At 46.6% G+C, this 20,862-nt stretch overlaps 2 protein-coding genes across 2 annotated transcripts in view; both read left to right on the forward strand.

Annotated features, from left to right (window-relative positions):
- LOC144147090 (uncharacterized) overlaps nucleotides 1–20,862 on the forward strand; it is a 242,100-nt gene that overhangs the window by 134,874 nt on the left and 86,364 nt on the right. The window lies entirely within an intron of this gene.
- Nucleotides 704–20,316, forward strand: LOC144144794 (uncharacterized). Its single transcript, XM_077676298.1, has 2 exons — nucleotides 704–717; nucleotides 18,906–20,316. The coding sequence occupies exons 1-2, from the start codon at nucleotides 704–706 to the stop codon at nucleotides 20,122–20,124; spliced, it is 1,233 nt and encodes a 410-aa protein (XP_077532424.1). The 3' UTR covers nucleotides 20,125–20,316.

Raw genomic sequence — 20,862 nt, forward strand, 5'->3', positions numbered from 1 at the left:
GCCACATTCTTTTTTCTTCATTCCTTTTTTGATGACGTACCCATGTTTCCTTTCTCGGCGATTTGATAACACTGAAGATACCTGGACATTGCGTAAGCAAATTACTGTTTTTTTATCCTACAATGCTCCGGCATGCTGACATAGTTGCCCTGAGTAGGCTGCGTATCAGTGGGAAGTATATCGATGACGGGAGAAAGGAATAAAAAAAAAGAAACGAGAGTGGCCGTTATCGTTTCTGGCGGTAGTGCGCGCACTGCATGGAACAGCCTTGGGAGTAGCAAACCCAGCACAAAATCGTTGTGGTTAATGCTAAAAAGTGTCATGTAACGGCGCTGTCGTCGCTGTCGGTCGGTGCTCCCGCGATAACCTTCAAATTGATCCCGACTGTACGCCCTCGGCGTTCGCAAAAACATCAGAGAACCCTGGAAGCTTGTGAAGAATCTGAATCGTACTAGCACTGCTGCAATACGGAAAATGATTTTGTAGGCGGACCTTTTTGTTGTTCTTTGATGGAAACAGAATCAATTTTCATGTTGCTTTGCGTGCGATGGGTTGTAGATATTGGTACGTAGAAAACTGCACATTGGCAAGATTCGTACAGCAAGAAATCCATGCCCCGGGCAAAATGAACCAGCCCGAGCGAGTGAAAGACTGTTGATGATAATGACTGGGGAGAATGATGATGATCGCGGTGTCATGCCATATGGTCCACCTCAGGTGATGTGCCCTATTCGCCTAGAGCATACATACATGACAAAAATGCCTCAACAGGAATGTAGATCGGTTGAAGCTTACCCCTTGGGAGCATGGTTGGTGTTTTACACCATTACCGCAGAGCACATGGGGTCACGTATTGCCGCACGGATATGTATAGGACGGACCAAAAGAATCCGCCATCCCGGTGCTACGCTGCATTCGACGAAGGCGCAAAATATGGCTTAAGGCGGGGAACATGCGCAATGTTAACGGGTAGCTTTGTCGCTGGAGGCAAAAACACAACGAGAATGATCGGTTATGAAATGTCTGTAACCTGAAGCACAAGGGGAAAAGCATTTTTTCTGAAGACCGACACGCCGGGATGGTGTCAAAAGGAAAGCAGGGATAACTCCCCGCTGGAAAAACGCCATCCCGGTGCTACGCTGCATTCGACGAAGGCACAGAATATGGCTTAAGGCGGGGAGCATGCCCAATGTTAACGGGTAGCTTTGTCGCTGGAGGCCAAAACACAACGAGAATGATCGGTTATGTAATGTCTGTAACCTGAAGCACAAGGGGAAACGCATTTTTTCCGAAGACCGACACGCCGGGATGGTGTCAAAAGGAAAGCAGGGATCCCTAGCAGAAGTCTACTGCCTGGCGGCGCTGATCATAGGGAGTGTTATGGGACGCTTGTGGCGAATGAAGACGGTCACGGGCAAACTCTTTTATAAATTTCAAATTCCATTGCACCCTGCGTTACTGCTTGGCGATGAACCCCTGGTTCCCTTGGAAAAGGTTTTTAATTTTTGAGTGCCATCAAGCTTTTAGACAAACTTTGATATTACCATGTTACATCATTTTTTCTTGAGCGGTTTTTAAATTTTTGAGGGCACTCAAGCTTTTACAGAAACTTTGATTTTACCACTTTACATGATTTTTACATGAGCCTTTTACCGTAGTGTGTTCAAAATATTTACCTTGTGCCTGGCGCATTATAGCCAAATTTGGCTGCTGCGCCAATAAAATCCAAATTCATTCATTCACGGGCAAACTGACTTGCAAAAGCAGCTCAGGTGATCGCATCATGTTCTAACGGTTAGCGATGTTCTAACGGTTAGCCGTTAGAACATCGTGAATCTTGTGTCAGATGGTCGAACGCAGGTGTTTCAATATAACAAGGAGCAGTTGGCAACCATCGGAATGGAAGTTGCGACAACACAGTGCGCCATTGCAAATCGACACGCACGCAGTGAACGGACAGCTCTTGCGGATCTTAAACTGTCGAAGACTACACATAAGTATGCATCACGGCACTGTTCATCAGCAATGTTATGGAGGTCCGAGTGGCAAATAAACAGACATTAGAACTACCCCGTTCACACCAGGATAGCCGAAAAGACTGCGTGACAGGCTGTCGGCGCCCTAGTGTAGGAGGCCAGATTTGTAAAGTGTAGAAGAATACGAACCCTTAAAGTCGTGCAGCCCAATGACCAAGCCTGCCCGTTGAATCTTTCAAGGACGAAAGCCACCACACAGCATGGCGGTCGGTAAGAACATTAAGTGTTTGCCATAAGGGTATGGGTGGGGTTTAGCGACAGCCCAGACGAGAGCAAGACACTCCCCTTCCGTAATGGAGTAATTGCATTCAAACGTTTCTAGAATAAGCTCAGTTTCGGAGCTCCACATCCCCGCCAGCGGAGGAGGGTGGGCCAAACGGCGGTCGCGAGAACTAGCGGCGCTGCAGTCAAGTCTTGCGCTACTCCCGGCGCGTCGTCTGCTTCGGCGGCGGGCGGCCGCTGCAGCCGACCGCGGCGGGCAGCCGCAAAGACGCACCCCGGCAGCTTTCTACGGCTCTGCTTGTTGCCCATGGGCGCCGAGCGTATCACGGTTAGATCGTTTTATCAAACATCAGTTTTTGTTAGATCGTTTTATCAAACATCAGTCTACATTGCGTTTAACTTGATTGATTGCGGGGTTTAACGTGCCGCCGCAATGCAGGCGATGAGGCGCGCCGTAGTGGAGGGCTCCGGATTAATTTTTACAACCTGGGGATCTTTAACGTGCGCCGACATCTCGTACACACGGGTGTTTTTCCTTTTCGCCTCCATCAGAAAAGCGGCCGCCGCGGCCTAAGTTAGCTTCATGTACGGTAGTTTCTAATTCAATTACCCTTTCAGCGTAGTTTTTGTAACTATTGCGCTTTCTTACCTCGACCAAAAACGACCCAACCAGTTTGTGAAAGCAGTGCCTTTATAAGTGCTTTTATCTCCACGCGGCAATAGGGCAGTTTTTCTTAATCTCGTCGGTGCAAGGTCCCCTTAACCAGCTTCCGATGTAGAGTTCCTATGCTCAACTTTTATATTCTGCCGGGCTGGTCCCACCTCATCTCGCCTTTGTGCACTCTGTATTGCATACGAGCATTAGATCACCAAAGATGAAAGTTCGGTTTACAGTTCTTACGCTCAGTTCATCTGTGACAAACGCACTCGAATTTTGTGAGTTCACATTAAAGCTTGAATCCGCAATTTAAAGGTACTCATGGTACGCCTGAATTCGCAAGGATCTTTGACCGCCATTTTGTTGTCTTGAACTCAAGAAATCCGTTCAGCTGGTCATACAAGACACCTCTTCGAAAGGCGAGTCAGTCTTCAATGAGGACTTTTCTTTAAAAAAAAGGCTGAATTGTACATCACATGACACAAGGATGCACAAGAAAAACCAGTGTTTGAGGGCCTCAAGAACACTATATTTGCAAGACTCCCGATATGTATGCACGGTGTCAGCACCTTTTGATGTGTTTGTGGCGACGGGAAGCTGCCGAAATCGCTCACGCTCAAGACGACTCAATGCCAGATGGAAAATTTTTTGGTTGCGTAAAAATAAAAGCGTGGCTAAAAGAACAGATTACTGCCTCCCAAGACAGCTATTTACAAAATTACATATGTGCCGTTCGCGATTACATGTGAGCGAATACGCATTCAGCCGTTCACGGTGTAAGGCATATTTGCATGAAACGTTCCGGAAGAGAGGCACACGGAAGAAGCAACAAACTGTACACAAATTTTATTTACCCCAGGGTTACACAATTTCAAAAGAAAAAAGTCACGCACTATAAAAGAGTAACCAAATAAAAAACTGCCTGATTTATTACAACGTAGGCTATGAGGCAACTTATACAAAGCGCACGCACTTAAAATCTGCAAAAAAATACTAAGGCATACTAGCTAGCCAGCTTCCTTCAATTCTAGTTCTTATCTGTCGTTTGCAGATTTTGCGAAATAATAGACCGTCTGCTGTGTTCATACACCGTTGTGCGTGCAAGTTTTTCCAGTTTATTTCAGTCAGAATGGACTGAAACTGATTCTTGAATACACGTTGGCAATCTTCTTCGACAAAACTTAAATGTGATTGTCGAATGCATCGCAGTTCAACCGATGAGGCTCCAACTCAGCAAGTAATATTTGTTCAAACAATACTATCAACACCTTCACTATTGGCGCTCACTATTTGCATATAACGGCTGCATTAAACGTGTAGAACATTAACCCTTGCATTAAACCTGTAAACACTAAACCATTTTTCCACGACGTGGCGCAATTTCAAGAAGTATTTCGATGGTGCCACGAGACCACCGTTTGTTTTCGCAGAAAGGACTTCTGGAAGCTCAGTGGACATCAGGGGGATGTGCCTGCATATATTTTCCGTGCCCCAAATACTGCTGTATGTAGCACTACCGCACAGAGAACAAACGAAAGGCTTGTGTGGAAGTCGACCCGCTGGGTGTTATAGTTATCATCATTAAGTACCTGCAACAGTGATGATCTTCTTAACGAGGCGAAAGTTGTTCGCGTTTCAACGAGGTTTTCATCACGTGAGGTGTAGAGATCAGTCACAATATCGCGAAAGGAGTTTCCAGTATCTGATGATGCAACTTCTGTTCTAATAAAAAGACGCTTGTAGGCAGCTGTAAATTGACAGGCAGTAGGGCTGTTGTTTTAGCCGGCCTTTCCTTTTTACGCAACCAAAAAATGTTTCGATATGGTATTGAGACATCTTGAGTGTGAGCGAATTCGGTAGCTTCCCGTCGCCACACACCCATCACAAGGTGCTGACACCTTGCATATATACAAGGAGTCCTGCAAATACAGTGTTCTTGAGGCCCTCCAACAGTGATTTTTTGTGCATCCTTGCGTCATAATATGCACAATTTAGCCTTTTCAAAAACATTCTTCATTGAAGCCTGATTCGCCTTTCGGAGAGGTGTCTTGTATGACCAGCTGAACGGATTTCTTGAGTTCAAGGCATCAGAATGGCGGTCAAAGATCCTTGTTAATTCAGGCGTACCATGAGCACCTTTAAATTCCGGACTCAAGCTTTAATGTCAACTCACAAATTTCGAGTTCGTTTGTCACAAATGAACTGAGCGTAAGAACTGTAAACCGAACTTTCATCTTTGGTGATCTAATGCTCGTATGCAATACAGAGTGCACAAAGGCGAGATGAGGTGGGACCAGCCCGGCAGAATATAAAAGTTGAGCATATGAACTCTACATCGGAAGCTGGTTAACGGGACCTTGCACCGACGAGATTAAAAAAAAAACTGCCCTATTTCCGCGTGGAGATAAAAGCACTTATAAAGGCACTGCTTTCACAAACTCGTTGGGTCGTCTTTGGTCGAGGTAAGACGGCGCAGTAGTTATAAAAACTACGCTGAGAAGATGAATTGGCTTAGAAGCTACCGTACACGAAGTTAAACGCAATGTAGACAGTTAAAATATAGGCCAACCGTCCCAGTGAGCTGCGCGTGCAGGTAAGAGAGAGAGAGAGAACTCTTTAGTGTGGGCTGGCGAGGTCAGCTCTGCTAGCGGCAGTGCTTGCTACGCCAGATGGGGATGATTACAATTCAGTGAAGTGATTGTGAGAGATCGGGAAAGCAGCAATAAAGAGAAAACAAAAGTTAAATAAAAATGGCACGCAATGTAGTGCAAGAAAAAAACTCGAAATAAAGTTAATCAAAAGAATAGAAAAATTGAGCGAATGGAGCCCAGGAAGCGCAGAGCGCCTAACAAAAAAAAGAAGTCAAAGCGTACACAACGACGCAAACGCGTACAGACGTAGCCATGCGCACAATGGAAGAATTACAAAGTTCTCTCTAGTCCTGAATCTCGTAAAAAACGCAAAAAAAATTCCCTCGCACTTCCCCGAGGGGGAGAGTGTGTAAGTGCGAATGCACGGTTGTTGATTGCGCGATTACGGTGGATATCGTGATCTTGGAGTGCAGAGGAGGCGCCCAACACCCGCAGTCACTGAGCGGAGAGAGGAGGAGGAGAGTAGCGCCCGCCGTTACGGCGAGGGCTACACGAGCGCCCTCACGCGTCGGAATGCGGAGCGCCCGCTACGCGAGCGAGAGCTCTCCCGCCCGAAGTGGAGAGGAGGCGCCCAACACCCGCAGTCACTGAGCAGGGAGAGGAGGAGGAGAGTAGCGCGCGCCCATCTCCCCCCGTTGCTAGGGAAGACGAGGAGGAAGACGAGGAGCGCGCGCACCCGCAGCTGTTGCTATGCGGACAACGGCGGCGGACGATTCTGGCTCGCTTAAGAAGTGCATTCGCACTTAAAAAATTTTGTCCCTAAATATGAGTCATTGTTGTTGTCCCAGGGTCCAAGAAAGTGACACAACTGAAGGCTTGCTCCGCGTCGAACACGAGACAGGCAGCTCGCCGTTGTAACTCGCGCAGCGGAAAATCGCGGGCATATTCACAAGTGCTCGGTAGTCTCGCGCACAGCGCACGTGGGGCACAGTGGTGAATCCTCCCACCCTATTCTGAACTTGAAGCTTCGGGTGTAAGCCACGTTGAGACGCAAACGATGCAGTACACCTTCAGACGCTTTGCTTAGGTCGGGTGGAACACGGAATTTACAGAAAGGGTCCATTCCATGTAGAGGTGGATATCCGCTGCGAGGGTGCTGCCACTTCAACATTTGCTCTCTCCAACCAGTTCGATAGATAAGGGCACAACCATCCTCTCGAGAGAAAGGAAGCTGTGTCGTGTTACGCAGAGAGTGGCCAGCGCTGGCGGCTGCATCAGATATTATATTTCTTTCTATTCCCGAATGACCAGGAAGCCATTGAAGCACGATGTAATGGCCCGCGCGCACTACTGCTGTATGGATTTCACTGATTTCACACACAAGCTGACTGCAGTGGTTGGACAGCCTTCTTAGAGCTTGCAAAGCACCCTGTGAGTCTAAGAAGATCACCCATCGTCGAGCTTGATGTGCACCAATGAAATGAAAGGCAGCCCTTACAGCCGCTAGCTCAGTAGCGGTGGATGATGTTTTATGGCTCCGTTTTTTCCTGATTGTGCACTGGACCGACGGAGTCCACACGCCAATGGCAGATGATTGTTCGGTCACTGAGCCATCCGCATAAATGTGGGTTCGGGAATGCTGGATATATTGTTTCTTTCTGAGGGCACATTTGATTATAAAATTGATGTGGAAGAAGAAATATCCGACTATTAAGCAGTAATTGCATCTCTCAAAGTCAGCAATAAACTCTTCATTAAGAAATCGGCCAGTAAAGATTTGGTTTTTTTACGACCCGACAGCAAATCAATTCTCGACCATATGGAGATCGGTGTCGAAGTAATGCCACATCATCAACACGTAAATGTGCTGTAGCTCCAGTTCCTGGGAGTCGTAAATGATTTCTTGTAGAAATGCTTCCCCAAAAAACACAAGGACTGACAGGCCAAACCCATGGATAAAACGAGGTATTAATAATCTAAAACAGCGACTGGGCTGTGCACGTAATAGAATATAAAGAGATGCGACAGCTACCAGTAACGTGAGTGCGCAACTGCGTAGCGAGTTAAAACAAGCGAAAAGGTCTTTCTTTTCCAATACGTTGACTTAACATATTCAAACTCGCCGCAAAACTTGTGGAGGTACACTTGCCCCGCAAATAAACGGAACACAAGCTGAAGATTTTGAGGGGATTTCTCCGCCATATGCCTAGCCAGCAGCCTATAAGTGTCTTTTCAAAAAAGTCATTCTAAAATAAAATCGGGCCGCACATGATCTTGTTATGCTCGCAGCCACATAAAATAGAAATTATCGCAATTCAACGAAGCCGTGCTCCGTTTACTTTTCGGGGCATCTGTACATGTCAAAGTGTAGAGAAACAATCGAAGCCGTTCTTACAGATGATTTGCTGTGTTCTTAACCATCCCATAATGCTGAAGCCTTTAACAAGTACTTCGCTCAGTATTCACTCCAAAGGATGACAGCACTGTTTTAAAACACGGAGTCACGAATCTTTGCGCCAATGATATTGTTATCACGAACGAAAGCATAATTGCTGCGTTGCTAAAACTACACGACAAAAAGTCACCGGGCCCGGAGAGGATTCCAAACGCTTTTCTGATACTATATTTTTAGTGAGTACCGTGATTTCTCGAAACGCTTTTTTCGTTATCGCTTCACTGTGATAATATACCTACTGAATGGCTGAGGGCAAGGGTAAACGCAGTTTGCAAATCGAGAAACAAGCCTCCTATAGGGAATTGTCACCTGTTTTTTGTTACGTGCACAATAAGCAAGCTCCTGAAACACGTAATTGCTAAGGAATTAGTACAGTACGTGAAAAATAATAGTCTTTTATACAGTAAGCAACATGTCTTTCGAAGAAGGGTATCAACTGTGACCGAACTGTATGAAACTGTGCACAGCTTCGCTGAAGCAGTCAACTCGAGAGTGCAAGTTTACGTAATTTCAATTAAAATGTCAAAGGCATGTGATAAGATCTACCACCGGAATCTCTTCAGCAAGCTTTATGACCTTCGGATCAACTAAGAAATTATTAATTTGATTCAAGCGTACTTTTCAAATAGGCTGCAATTTGTTGTAATTAATCGTGAATACTCCCAAAGTTTACCGTGTTTTTTTGAGTAAAGCGAATGTCTGTGTTGGGGCGAATTTTATTTTTAAGTATTAATGATGAAGTCGCCCAGAATGTAGATACTAATGTTAAAGTTCGTTTATTTCTGGACGGTTGTATATTCTACTGCCAAGTAAAATCTATAGATGATCAAGAACTACCTAACCAACCCTTGGAAGTAATTCACAATTGAAGCGCGAAATGGAATGTGGAAATTAATTTTGAAGACACCGCGTGTATGACTGTCTCCAACAAGAAGATGCCACTGAGATTTAACTACTTGTAGGCAACAAGAAAATAGCCCGCACGACAACGCTAAAGTAACCAATTCATATTACCGCAAATGGAAGGATCATGTAAATAACATATGTGGAGCTCCTCAGCGAAAACTCGGCGAAAAAAAAATTGCCGCATGAAACGCCCCCGGTTAAACTTACGGCCTACACAGCCGTCATACGTCCATCTTTGGAATATGCTAGCGTTATATGGGATCGTCACCAGCAATTTGAGATTAGCTAAATTAAACACATTCAGAAACGTGCAGTGGGGTTTATATTTTCACCGTATCGCAAAACACACTCCGTAACCACCTCTCTCGCTAGGGCAAATTTATCGACACTGGAAAGACGCAGAAAAATCGCAGGACTGAAGTCTTGTAAAAGCTCTCTACTAGTAAATTCAATTTAGATCAGTCGCACTATTGGTTCCGTGCAGGCAGAGTCTCTACCCGTGTGAATCACCCTAAGGTTTTTTTAAGTACTCCAATGCCAAAATGGATGTTTTTAAATATTCTCCCCTTGTTAAGACAATAGAAGATTGCAATACCTTTGATGCCCACAATTCTGACGACGCAATGACTCTAAAATCATTTGAACGGTAGCTGTAAATGTAGCTCTCGTGATGTGTTTATTTTGTTTCATTGATTGATGTGTTGACAGAATGTGTCAACCCTCCCACCCTGTACCGGCTCGACAAGGGCCAGCAGTATTCGAAACAAAAATACATTAAGTAAATGTATGCGGTAACGGATAAACGTTCTTCTTTGTGACCAGGCTTAAGCGTCGGTAATCTCCGCAGATCCTGCAACACCTATATTTATTTCTTAATAATATGACAGGCAGAAGAAGGTTGGATGATATCGTCTCGAAGCATGCTTTAGACTCCCTGCTGAATACAAGGCGTTCAGCATTGGACACACAGACAGGTTATGAGAGGCACTGGACAGGGCTGGAATGACCGGTGTTTATACGGCCTTTAAAAATTATCTGGCCCAAAGAAAAATTGTCGGATTCAAAAATGTTTTAATAGATGGTCAAACGACGGTGTAGAGTCTTGGCTTGATCGGCAAGATTATCAGAGGCGACCATTCTCCCGAAATCATCGAAAGACGGGACTGAAGTGGATCGAGTAGAAATATTTTGGGAGTAGTCCATGTTCCAAGCCAAAACGTGGTGGTCGGCTATTGGGAATAGTGTGTCGAGAGAAATTTTCGTAGTAGAACTTGCGGGGGCGTACGCAACAGTTGGGGACCCGGAGGCGTATCTTGCTGTCAGCTACTGTCACAATACTAATCGGTAGGGCCACATCCCGACAGCGGTGCTCTCAGAACAGGAGAAACTACGTAGTCGCCGTCATAAACCGTTGGGTTCGACGAGTGCATGTAGTTTGCTGGTTGTGGCTGTAAACGTATACATCATGCGTGGAAACAATATTGTCCCTTGGGCACAGAGGAAGCAGCTGTCTCGAAATAAAAATAAGTTTATTCGAGCGAATTTGTACTCCCCTAACAACTCAATGAATACTCAGGCGGCAAAGCAGCAGTCAACAAAGTGACGTGCGTGGGCGAGTGTCGGCGAAGCGTTACTTCCGGTCGGCACGCTGCTGGGCGGCTATGTCGCTCTCCGTCCCGACTCTGAAGAACGCGCTGTCTTATCGGTGCATTCTAGTGCTAGTTCGGCGGAGGCGCGAGTCGGTGTCGCAGTATTTCTTGCCGGATTTATAGACGATATTAACGTCGAATGGACCTTATGCGAAATTTCTTGGTGATCTAGCAACACTGATGTAAACGAGACCGTCGGCCATATTGGTACGGGCGCCGATCGGGAAGTCTCGTATTGTAACTATTGTTTAGTGTGGAAGAGTAGGTGACGGTAATGCGGTATGGCTCAAACTGGACGGCGTTTTTCGGCTCCTGACCGCGGATTCTGGACGAAGGACTTGTCTGCGCTGCCGACTGTGTCTGAAGACTCATACCACTCGGTGTGCCGCGCCAAAGGCCCATCCGAGCGGCAGCGGAGCAGGCGCATTGCTCGCCTTCATCGGTGCGGACAAACACGTGCGACTCGCAGTAAGTAAATCGTTCTTTGTTTTTTACTTGACGCGAGTTAACCGGTATGAGCATTTGTAGAGCACTTTGTTCATCGTTGTTTACCACGCAAACGCGTAGCGGCGACCCTGTTGCAGTAACCCTGAAAGAGGAAAGCGACAATCGCCAGACCGTACCGCTAGTGGGTGGATTAAGTATTTTCAAATGCTATACATCGAATTTACGGGATGATTTTTGGCGAAGATGTTTACGGAAAGGTTGCGGCCGTTTTCCGCGACGGTTGTCCGCCCGCGCGTTTGCCGCGAAGCAACCGCGTTTTGCGGTGAAGTCAACTACAAAAGCGCACATACGCCTTTAATTTTCTTTTTTTGTGTGTTTTCATTGTTTATTGCGCAAGTTCTGCCGCGAAAATCTGTTTGTGTGTCTCTCTTCCCCTTTTTTGGCGGTGGGGTGGTTGTGTTTGTTTCTAAAGCGCATGTTTTTGGTGTGCACGAATAGATAATACAGTAAAACCTCGTTAGCTCGAACTCACTGAACTAGAAAATTTTTTTTAATTCGATGGGTCATCGGTATAGCCCGAATGTTTACCTGTTTATCTCGAAAGGGTCTGGAAGTGAGTTCCTGGTAATCATATTATTGCTTGCTTAAGTTATGACGAACACGATTATGCAGGTACTGGTATCATACCCACGGTGAGGTTTTTAAATGTTAAACTTCCTTCTCTTGAAAATGCATTACAAAGCATGCAGAGATACTTGCACGCTCGAACTTGACAAACAGTTTTGACATCATTGCTGTTTGAGGTGTAGATTATTGCCCTTGAAACAGTGTTAAGCAAGACACAAAATCTGGTCATTTTGAGTCTGTTCCTTGCGGCCACTTCTTTCTGCTCTGTCCCTTTACCATAAACTGTATCGGATTAGTCATGTTCTTCCCCGAGTGCTATTTACTGTTACTTTCTCTGTTCTTGCAGGTTGGGCCTCATCCATGTGCTCAGCAGCTGCTTTCGCTCCCAGAAGAAAAGTGGCCGGCCCTATGTTGTGTGCCTCACGTTTGAGACGGACAGTGCGGCGATTGTGAGTCAGCGTGCGATTGCCCGGCGGGTTGCAGTGGAGCATGGAGTCACATCCTGGCTGCTGTGCACCTACTCGCCCTCTTGCAAGCCGAAGGTTTTAATAGGCGCCACCGGAGCTTGCGTGCACTGAGCTGCCACAAAAGTGGGGACGTCTGAGACAGCAGGGCATCAAGCCAGCGAGTGTCCAAGACATTGACTGGAGAAGCCCGCGAGAAAATGGCCCCTCCTTTCCCTTGCCAATGCGTCTGTTCGATGCACGTCGAGTACAGGAGCAATGCGAGCAGCAACAAGGTGCCGTGCAGGCGCTTGGGAGAAAACTTGATAGCCTTGGGAATGGGTTTTTTGCCCCAGTTGTGCTGGCCTCACCCCCCACAGTGACAGAAACAAGGACTGGCATGGCATCTGAAGGGTCACCTATGAGCTACCAGCAAGCATTCATGCCACATTTCGCCGTGGTCATCTCGCGAGCGCGCAGAGGCTGGGCAAAGTCGTGTTTACTAGACCGCGGCATGCAGGGGTGCGCCAATGCTTCCCTTTGTTCCATTTATATCCACAGTTTACTATACAGTACGCGCTATAAATAAGCGAAGTAGTTTAATTTATTGACATTTTCACAGTGGATACAAAAAATGCAAAAGCACTCAAGCTGATGCGCGGTGGCCTGATGCAAATCTGGCCGTTTTCTTTTTTTTGTTTTAATAAAACTTGAAAATTGTCTCAGCTACCTACATCAATGGCCACTATCATTCCATCGGCGGCATGCATGCAGCATGTGACAAACTAGAGGAGTGAGCGCCCTTAGCGAAAAGATGCCGTATTTTTAATGTATTTTGAATGCATTTAATACATATATTAACTTTGTATTTATTCTGAATTATTTTGTCCGCATTCCAACTGCATTTCGAATACATTTACAATGTATTTAAAATGCACCTCAAAAATACGTAAGCAGTGCATGAAAAAAATACATTTAATGCATTTTAAATGCATTAAAAATGCTCAGAAAATGTAATTTTAAATACGTGCAAAATGTATTAGTAATGCATTTTAAATGCACTGAAAACACTGCTTCAAATATACTGAAAATGTGTTACTAGTGTATACTAAATAAAACCTAAATACATTGCGAGATATCATGGCAATGTGTCTTAGGTGGAATTGTTAACGTTCAACTAGAAACTATCATATTGTGGTTTCAAAAAGTTTAATAGGCACTAGGCTAAAAATATGCTCCATTGCGAAAATGTAAACCGGCCATGCTCGGAATGCGGGCCAGCAAATGACTGAAAAGAACAGCATGTATGCGCACAAATTGGCAGTTTGAAAGTTTTTTATTGTACACCTCAGTCGAGTGCCCAATTTCGCCATTACTAAGTAGCAGGAATGAATGCCTTTCAGCCACCCCGGTAGCCAGCGCAGATGAAGCGTTGTGCATCAGAGTCTTCGTACTTCGGATTCTCCACGCGGGAAATTTCACCAGCACCTGCAGTGAAAAGAAAATGGGAAAATATTAGTGAAACACTTTTTTTAGAGGCAAATAAATGTCAAATCAATCAGGCCTTTTCTCTAGCCGTGCCAACGTCCCTCGCGACGGAGGATTTTTTAGTTTCCCCTTGAGAAAAAAAAAACGCCGTGAAAACAATGCATCTTTGAAGGACGTAAGGCAATTTATGTAATGGTAAGCATAGTTTATATTGTCAAGCGGCATCGGATCTTCAATACCATTTTTAAGAAAGAATAGTGGCGGGAAGGGGGGGGTGAGGCAGGGGGGGGGCGGCAGGCTTATGTTTGGAAATTGTGTAGGGATAAAAATTAGCGAAAATTAGGGAAAAAAAAGACAGAGCTAAGATAAAAACGTTACCAAACATGCAACAGAGTTCTTAGAGTTATGCTACTACTTCTCTTTCTTAGGCGCTTGAGTTGAAACGGTGGCAATTTTAGTTTTCCCACTAACTTGGACAAAACTGGTCTGTGACCTCCCAGGACGCTAATAAAATAAGATAGACAGTAATCTTATTAACTACAATTATTGTTATGTGTTCCATATTTCGGCGTCACCTTCTTCGGAGATTACGTTCTAAAAAAATAGTGCGCAGCGAAACAATTTAAAAATGCATGGGCAGGATTGCAGTAGAAAGCTTACATAAATGTCATTAGATTGGCGTGTGCACTCAACAATGCTTTCAAAGGAACGGCAAAGTAAGGTTATTTCAAAAAACAAGAAAAATTTCACGCTGTCCTTAAAATAACAAGCTCTTATATCGTAGGCACCTAACCGAAGCAATTAAAACAAGCAACGCCAGAAAACGTGTATTTGTGCTTGCACACACATGTAGTTTTTTTGCTCTCCGCCGCACATCACCGGCAGGTAATTTTATACTTTTTGCTGTACACAGACAACGTCATCATTTAATTAGGGAGCAACGCGGAAAATAATTGTAAATGCTCGCGTCTTTAACATACAAAAAAAGATAAACACCTGTTAGCTTCAGCGACCATCAAGTAAAAATGTTGCTTCATAAATACTCGTGACACCTAAAAGAAACTCATTTAAGTACACCCTTTAGACGCAAATGGGAAATTGAGGCTTCTAAACACACACAACCGCCAAGCTGCCCATGCCGTTTTCGGTGCCTTTGGGCACATTTCTGAAATTCTCCGGTGGCGTGGTCCAGCGTTAGTGCGTCGGGTTGCGCGTGTCTGTCACTCGACCACGAGCGGCCGAAGGGCCTCTCGGAACGCGCACACGTGTTCGTGAATGCGCTACGAAATGAATACAGCAAGGAGGGGAAAAGTTGCAAGGAAACACAAAAGAGGAAGGGGCCAACGTCCTGAAGTTTCGCGAAGTTTTGGGGAGAGCAATCCAACGAACAAAAAGGGACGAACCCACCCGGGGGAGCCGTTCCGGGAACCGAGGGGTCTCACGCAGGGAACTGGTTGCCTGCCTCGAAGTCCCCCTCCCCACCCGCATTCCTTCTCCTTCCTTCCTTTGCTGGTTCTTGGTTCTGGGTGGCGGTAGGAACAGAAACTGATTGCAACTTAGCGGCTACTCTCATACAGTTTGTTAGATAGACAAATAATTTGTAGTCCCTGGGCATGAAGCACCTTCGCTACTGCCACATGCACCAAAGATTACGTGGGTCGCTTTTAACACTTTTGGTCACTTCGAAACAGACGGCATAAACTCTTTCATGGCTTTAGTTGACAGAATGGCGCCATGCGACCGACAAAAATCGCGAAGGCTGCTCGGATTCCCGCCGTATGGCCCGGCCACGCGCATTAGTCGGATGAATGTATGCCACAAACTGGCTTTCTTCCCCGTACGGCGGCTGCTGTGAATATGCGCAGCTGTGAGCGGCTGCTGCGAACAGAAAACAAAAGAAAGCTGCGTCCATGGATATACTTCGCAAATTTCTCAAGCGCGTAAACATGGACGGCGGACTTTCTGTGAACAGGCTGTGCTACAAACGTTCCTGGCGGTTATGTGTTTAATGCAAGTGTTAGTCCTCAATGAGTACTCGATCTACAAGGAAACTCGTAGCAACCATCCCCCGTCCACTCAGCAGGGCCCGAGCTAAAAATTAGGCGCAAAAAGGAAAGCACTAAAATCCATTTTTTTACGTCTTCTTGCTGTCGTTGATTTGTGAGTACATTCTCTTGCACGGCGTAGTTACGGTAGCAAATCTTGCTCGCAGGTGGAGGTAAGCTTAACAACCACGTGCGGAATTTATAAAGGGCATTAGCACTCTTCGGTTGCAAGGCAAACATACGTCAATTAATTGTAGTGCGACACCGTACGCGCAAATAGCCGGTATATCGAGCTTACCTTGGCTAGACGGCCAACGCCGCTGCAACGCGCCGTCCAAGCAGAGACTGTGTCCACCCGACGACCGCGCGTTGAGGAGTCCGAAAACACCACAGGACAGGCAAAAGAAACGCAGCGAAGGCAAACAAAACGTGAAGGTGGGGTGCGCCGCTCAGCTCGCGCCGCAGGTTCCGGGCACAGAGGAGGAGGTAGTGAGCGGCAGTGAGAGGCGCCGAGCTGCTCGCCCTGCCAAGCATAGCCAGGGTTGCCCATCTAAGGCGAATATTTTTCAGAAAAAGAAAATTTTCCAAGCCTCCACAGCGATACCGTCGTAACAACGCTGACAAAGTGCAAGTGTTTTCGTACATATATATACTCGTTGAATTCGATGTTTTTTTCTTTGCCGATTGCGTTGGAACACCGCCGCCTACATAATTGTACGCCGAGTTTCTCTCTAATACGCAGAGTTATGTCTGCTTTAGACAGCGCAGTAAGTGAGAGTATCTCCCTCAGTTTCTTTTATTATAAGTAAACATCGAGGAGAAATTCTCAGTACGTTTATTCATTTGAGATGTATTTTATCCGGCACTTCAGATATGCTTTACGTGAATCTTACAATTCAGCAACTGAAGCAGCGCCTGTAGTGTACTCGAAATGTATTTCGGCAAAGCTTTATGAATACATTTAAAATGTATTTTTTATAAGTATTTTTCATGCATTGAGAGTGTATTTCTACCATGTTCGTTCGACAAACGTAAAAGGCATTTGAAATGTATTTCGAATATATTCGGAGTATATTTCCATGCTTTAGCACACTTTTAAAGTATACTCAGAGTGCTGCTCTAAATGTAGTTACGTAAGTGTATTTTTATAATATTCACAGTGCATTTACACCATGATCGTTTGGCGGGAAGAAATACATTTTCAATATATTCGGAATGCCTTAAGCGCAGAGTCGTGAGGTCCAGTGCATTTTTAATCTATTTGGAGGGTACTTAAAAGCACCGTATTTTTCCCGTATTTTTAATAATGTATTTTCAATATTTACTAAAAATTGAAAAAATGCAATTTTTAATGCACTTAAAATACATTTACAAATACAAAGCATATTTAAAGTGCACTTCAAGCGTACTCGTACGTATTTCAAACGTATTACTTTTCACTAAGGGCGTGTATTTTAGTCGCAAAATATTCGACAGTAAATACATCGTGGCTGAAATGACAATGGGCACCAAGTTAACTTGACGTAACAACAAACCTTTCAGCCCGGAAAATCGGGAACCAAGTACAAAAGCTCGAATTTTCCACCGATAGATCAACATAAAACAGTGTACGCCACTTCTGCAACGACACGCGGCTAAATGCAACGTAAAAGAAACCAACACACTCCCATACCGTGCGCGCCCGCCACAGAGGAAATTTTCAACCGCAACGTGACGGCGTAGTGCGATAAGAAAAGTTTGTTTACAGCCCTAGGTAAGATAAAGGCTCGTGTAGGGGCTAAGCGGCACCATTTAACAATGAAATAAAGCGGGCGCAGAGCTACAGGGACGAGTAAAGAAACAGCCTAATTTTGATAACGTGTGGTACTGTTTTCCCGGTCGAGCGCCACTGTCAGTCGCATGAATAGGTGGCGCACACTCAGGCTTCATTTCGAATACAAAGGCTGGACCACAGAACTCCAACGCAGCTGTAGTTTTCAACCGGAAAGCGACTACGGAATCCCGCGCTTAGCGAACCTACGACAAATAATCGCTCCCAGCGCACCGTGCCCAGCGTGTCACAATTTGAGGTTGCTCGCGCCGGCATAGTTCGCGTCAGAAAGTTCATTCAAAAGCGTGAAACTTCACGTACCTTTTCTCCATTAGCTGTAGTTTTCATCCGGAAAGCGACTACGGAATCTCGCGCTTAGCGAACCAACGACAAATATTCGCTCCCACCGCACCGCGCCCAGCATGTCACAAAGGTTGCTCGCGCCGGCATAGTTCGCGTCAGAAAGTTCGTTCAAAGGCGTGGAACTTCACGTGCCTTTTCTCCATTTGGACCGGTATTTCCGCATTGCGTGCACTGCGGCACTAAGCAATGCTCCGGCATTGTAGTCCATCACCAAGAGCAGTCGATGCCCGCCTTCTATGTTTTGCTAATTGGTTTCGGTTTCAAACGACCGTACCAAAATGGTGGAACTAGTTACCGGAGTCGACGTGAGATGGCGGGGCGCATTTTGCATAGGGTCTATTGTTGCAGGCGCAAGCTTCACCGTCCAAGACGGCCAGAGAAGTCATTCAGCTTGGCGAGCCAGCAGAGCGCATGGTGGTGCCACAACTTTGAATGGTCTACCATATACGTATGGGCCAAATTTTGAAACAGCCCGTACATAATACCAGGAAACTCCTTCTCAGAGGCTGAGTAGTTTTTCTCCACATGCCCGCAGGGGCACCTTGTCTATTTAAGGTGATGGTAGTGGCGACACCGCGGACCCCGAGCCCATGTGGGTTGGACCCACCCACGCCCCGGCTGTGCGTGGCTTAGCCGTGTCCAGGGAAAAGGGCATCCTGGTGGCTGAGCCAAAGCCAGGGTTGTTTTGAACCTTTACGGCCCCCTGGTGGCGGCAACACGCCACTTTGGCCCCCGCTTCCTGCAGACAGTACCCTAGGATTGACCCGCCCTGAGGAAAGCAGCCAGTCGCCTTTTCCTATCTCCCTCACTCTCTCTCTTTTTCTGTCCTGTCATCTTTCCATGCCTGTCCTGTCACCTACTCTTTTCCTGTTTTTTCCCTTTTACCCTCAGGCGGCAAGGGTTAACTTTGTGTAAAATGGCCTACCTAGACCACTTTTCATAAAGTTATAGTGGCCACGTATGGCTAGCGTGACTACCTGCACGCTCCCCTGGTTGGGCTCCGTGGTGGGCGGCCAGCGTGGCCACCGAAAGACACCAGCTATCCACATGGCTAAAAATAAGACACCTCTTGATCGGTCCCTGAAAAGGGCCCGGACCGATGTCATCTCCCAGCACCTGCTGCAAAAAAACGGTGACAACTTCTCACGATTTTTTGTCGTTCAAGGAGTAGAGGAGCCCATGCAGACAAAGTCTCCCTTTCAATTGCCAAGGCCCTCAATCAGCTAGTCGGGACAAACTACAACGCCAGGAAACTCCAGAATGTAGATGTACTGGTAGAAGTACACACCAGAGAACAGAGTGCAAAAATCGTGCAACTCGCAAAAATCGACAACACGAACGTGACATTGACAACGCACCGATCGCTAAACTTATCTAAAGGCGTGATCTCCGAGTCCGAGCTTTTCCACTGCTCCGACGCGGAGATTGAGACCGAACTGGCGGAACAAGGAGTGGTCGCAGCACGTAGAATATTGATAAGGAAAAATGGAGAGGAAATTAAAACCAAACATGTTGTCTTAACATTCAGCTCTACTACGCCACCGGACTCAGTAAATGCAGCGTATCTGCGCTGCAGGGTGCGGCCCTACATTCCAAACCTAAGGCGCTGCTTTCAGTGCCAACGGTTTGGTCACGGGTCTGGATCTTGTCGCGGCAAACCCACATGCGCTAGGTGTGGAGGAAAAGCGCATGAGAACGAAAGATGCGAAAAAGAACCCCACTGCGTTAACTGTTCTGGCAACCATGGTGCGTACTCCAGATCCTGTCCGGTCTGGAAGAATGAGAAAGAAGTAATGACCATCAAGACGACACAGAATCTATCTTACCCTGAGGCTAAGAGAAGGCTAAGTTTCCAACAAAAAGGAACTTTTGCGGAGGTGGTGCGGCGGGGGCCGGCGCCATCGCTGGTGTCTGTAGGCACACAGGTCGAGCTGAGGGACCTGGTGTCAGCGGTACGGCCCCCTCCTGTCCCAGAGGCTGGGCTGCCCCAACGCCCGGCACTGACTCAGTCCACGCAGGTGGACCGAGTAGACCGCTCAGCGGACTGCTCACTCCCGCAGCCCTCTACACAAGTCGGGCCAGATGCCGTTGTACCGGCTACCGATGGGGTGAAGGAGGCTTCGGGGTTAACACGCAGCTCAGCGGGTTCTGCCCCGGCCGCACGGTCGGCTCCCCCTTCTCGGGGGACGGTCGACACGCCCCAGAAGAAGGCGCCGCCGGGAAGTGGCACTGCCGCAGGTGCGGCTCCTGCACGGCAACGGCCTGGGGAACCCCCCGACCCTCGAAGGGTACCGAAGGGCCACGGGAAGACTGGGCGTCCTGCAGGCGACAGTAGGAAAGAGGGAGAGGAGGAGATGGACGTGACCTCACCCATACCTCCTTGAATACAAAAGAGCAAACCCAAAAAGACTGGTATGGTGCGGATAATACAGTGGAACTGTCGTGGGCTATTGTGTAACATAGATGACATTCACGAATTGTTGGAGAAGTCCTAACCATCTATTGTCTGTCTTCAGGAAACTTATTTATCTCCTGTGCACAATAATCCTTTCAGAAAATACAATCTCCACCGCAAAGACAGGACAAACTCACTTGTATCTGCTGGAGGAGTGGCAATCGTCACTCCCCAGTCGATCCCAATGAACGAACTGAAGCTTCAAACCACTTTGGAGGCAGTAGCCATAAGAACGCACAGTGGAATAGCCCTCACGATTTGCTCCCTGTATATTCCACCAACCGCTTCAGTGACCCAGAACGATCTGTCCAGACTCATAGATGAGTTGCCTGAGCCTTTCCTGTTGCTGGGTTATCTCAATGCGCACAATGTACTGTGGGGAAGTGCAAGAAGTGACGCACGAGGCCGACTTATCGAGGCTGTAGTGTCCGCAACTCCTTTGCATTTATTCAATAATGGGAGTCCCACTTACATATGCTCATCAACCCGCACCGAATCATGTATTGCCATCTCTCTTGCAACGCCATCCCTAAGTACCTTTTTCACTTGGTCAACACTTCAAAATCCTCTCGGCAGTGACCACTACCCGGTTTTTCTGGACTCCACACGGGCAGTACCCATGCTACCAGTGCGCACCAAAAGGTGGAAGTTGGAGGAGGCCAACTGG

The sequence above is a fragment of the Haemaphysalis longicornis genome, unplaced genomic scaffold (genome assembly GCF_048455015.1).
Source record: "Haemaphysalis longicornis isolate Haplotype H1 unplaced genomic scaffold, Haemaphysalis longicornis Haplotype H1 scaffold_7, whole genome shotgun sequence".
In the NCBI taxonomy this organism is placed as follows: domain Eukaryota; kingdom Metazoa; phylum Arthropoda; class Arachnida; order Ixodida; family Ixodidae; genus Haemaphysalis; species Haemaphysalis longicornis.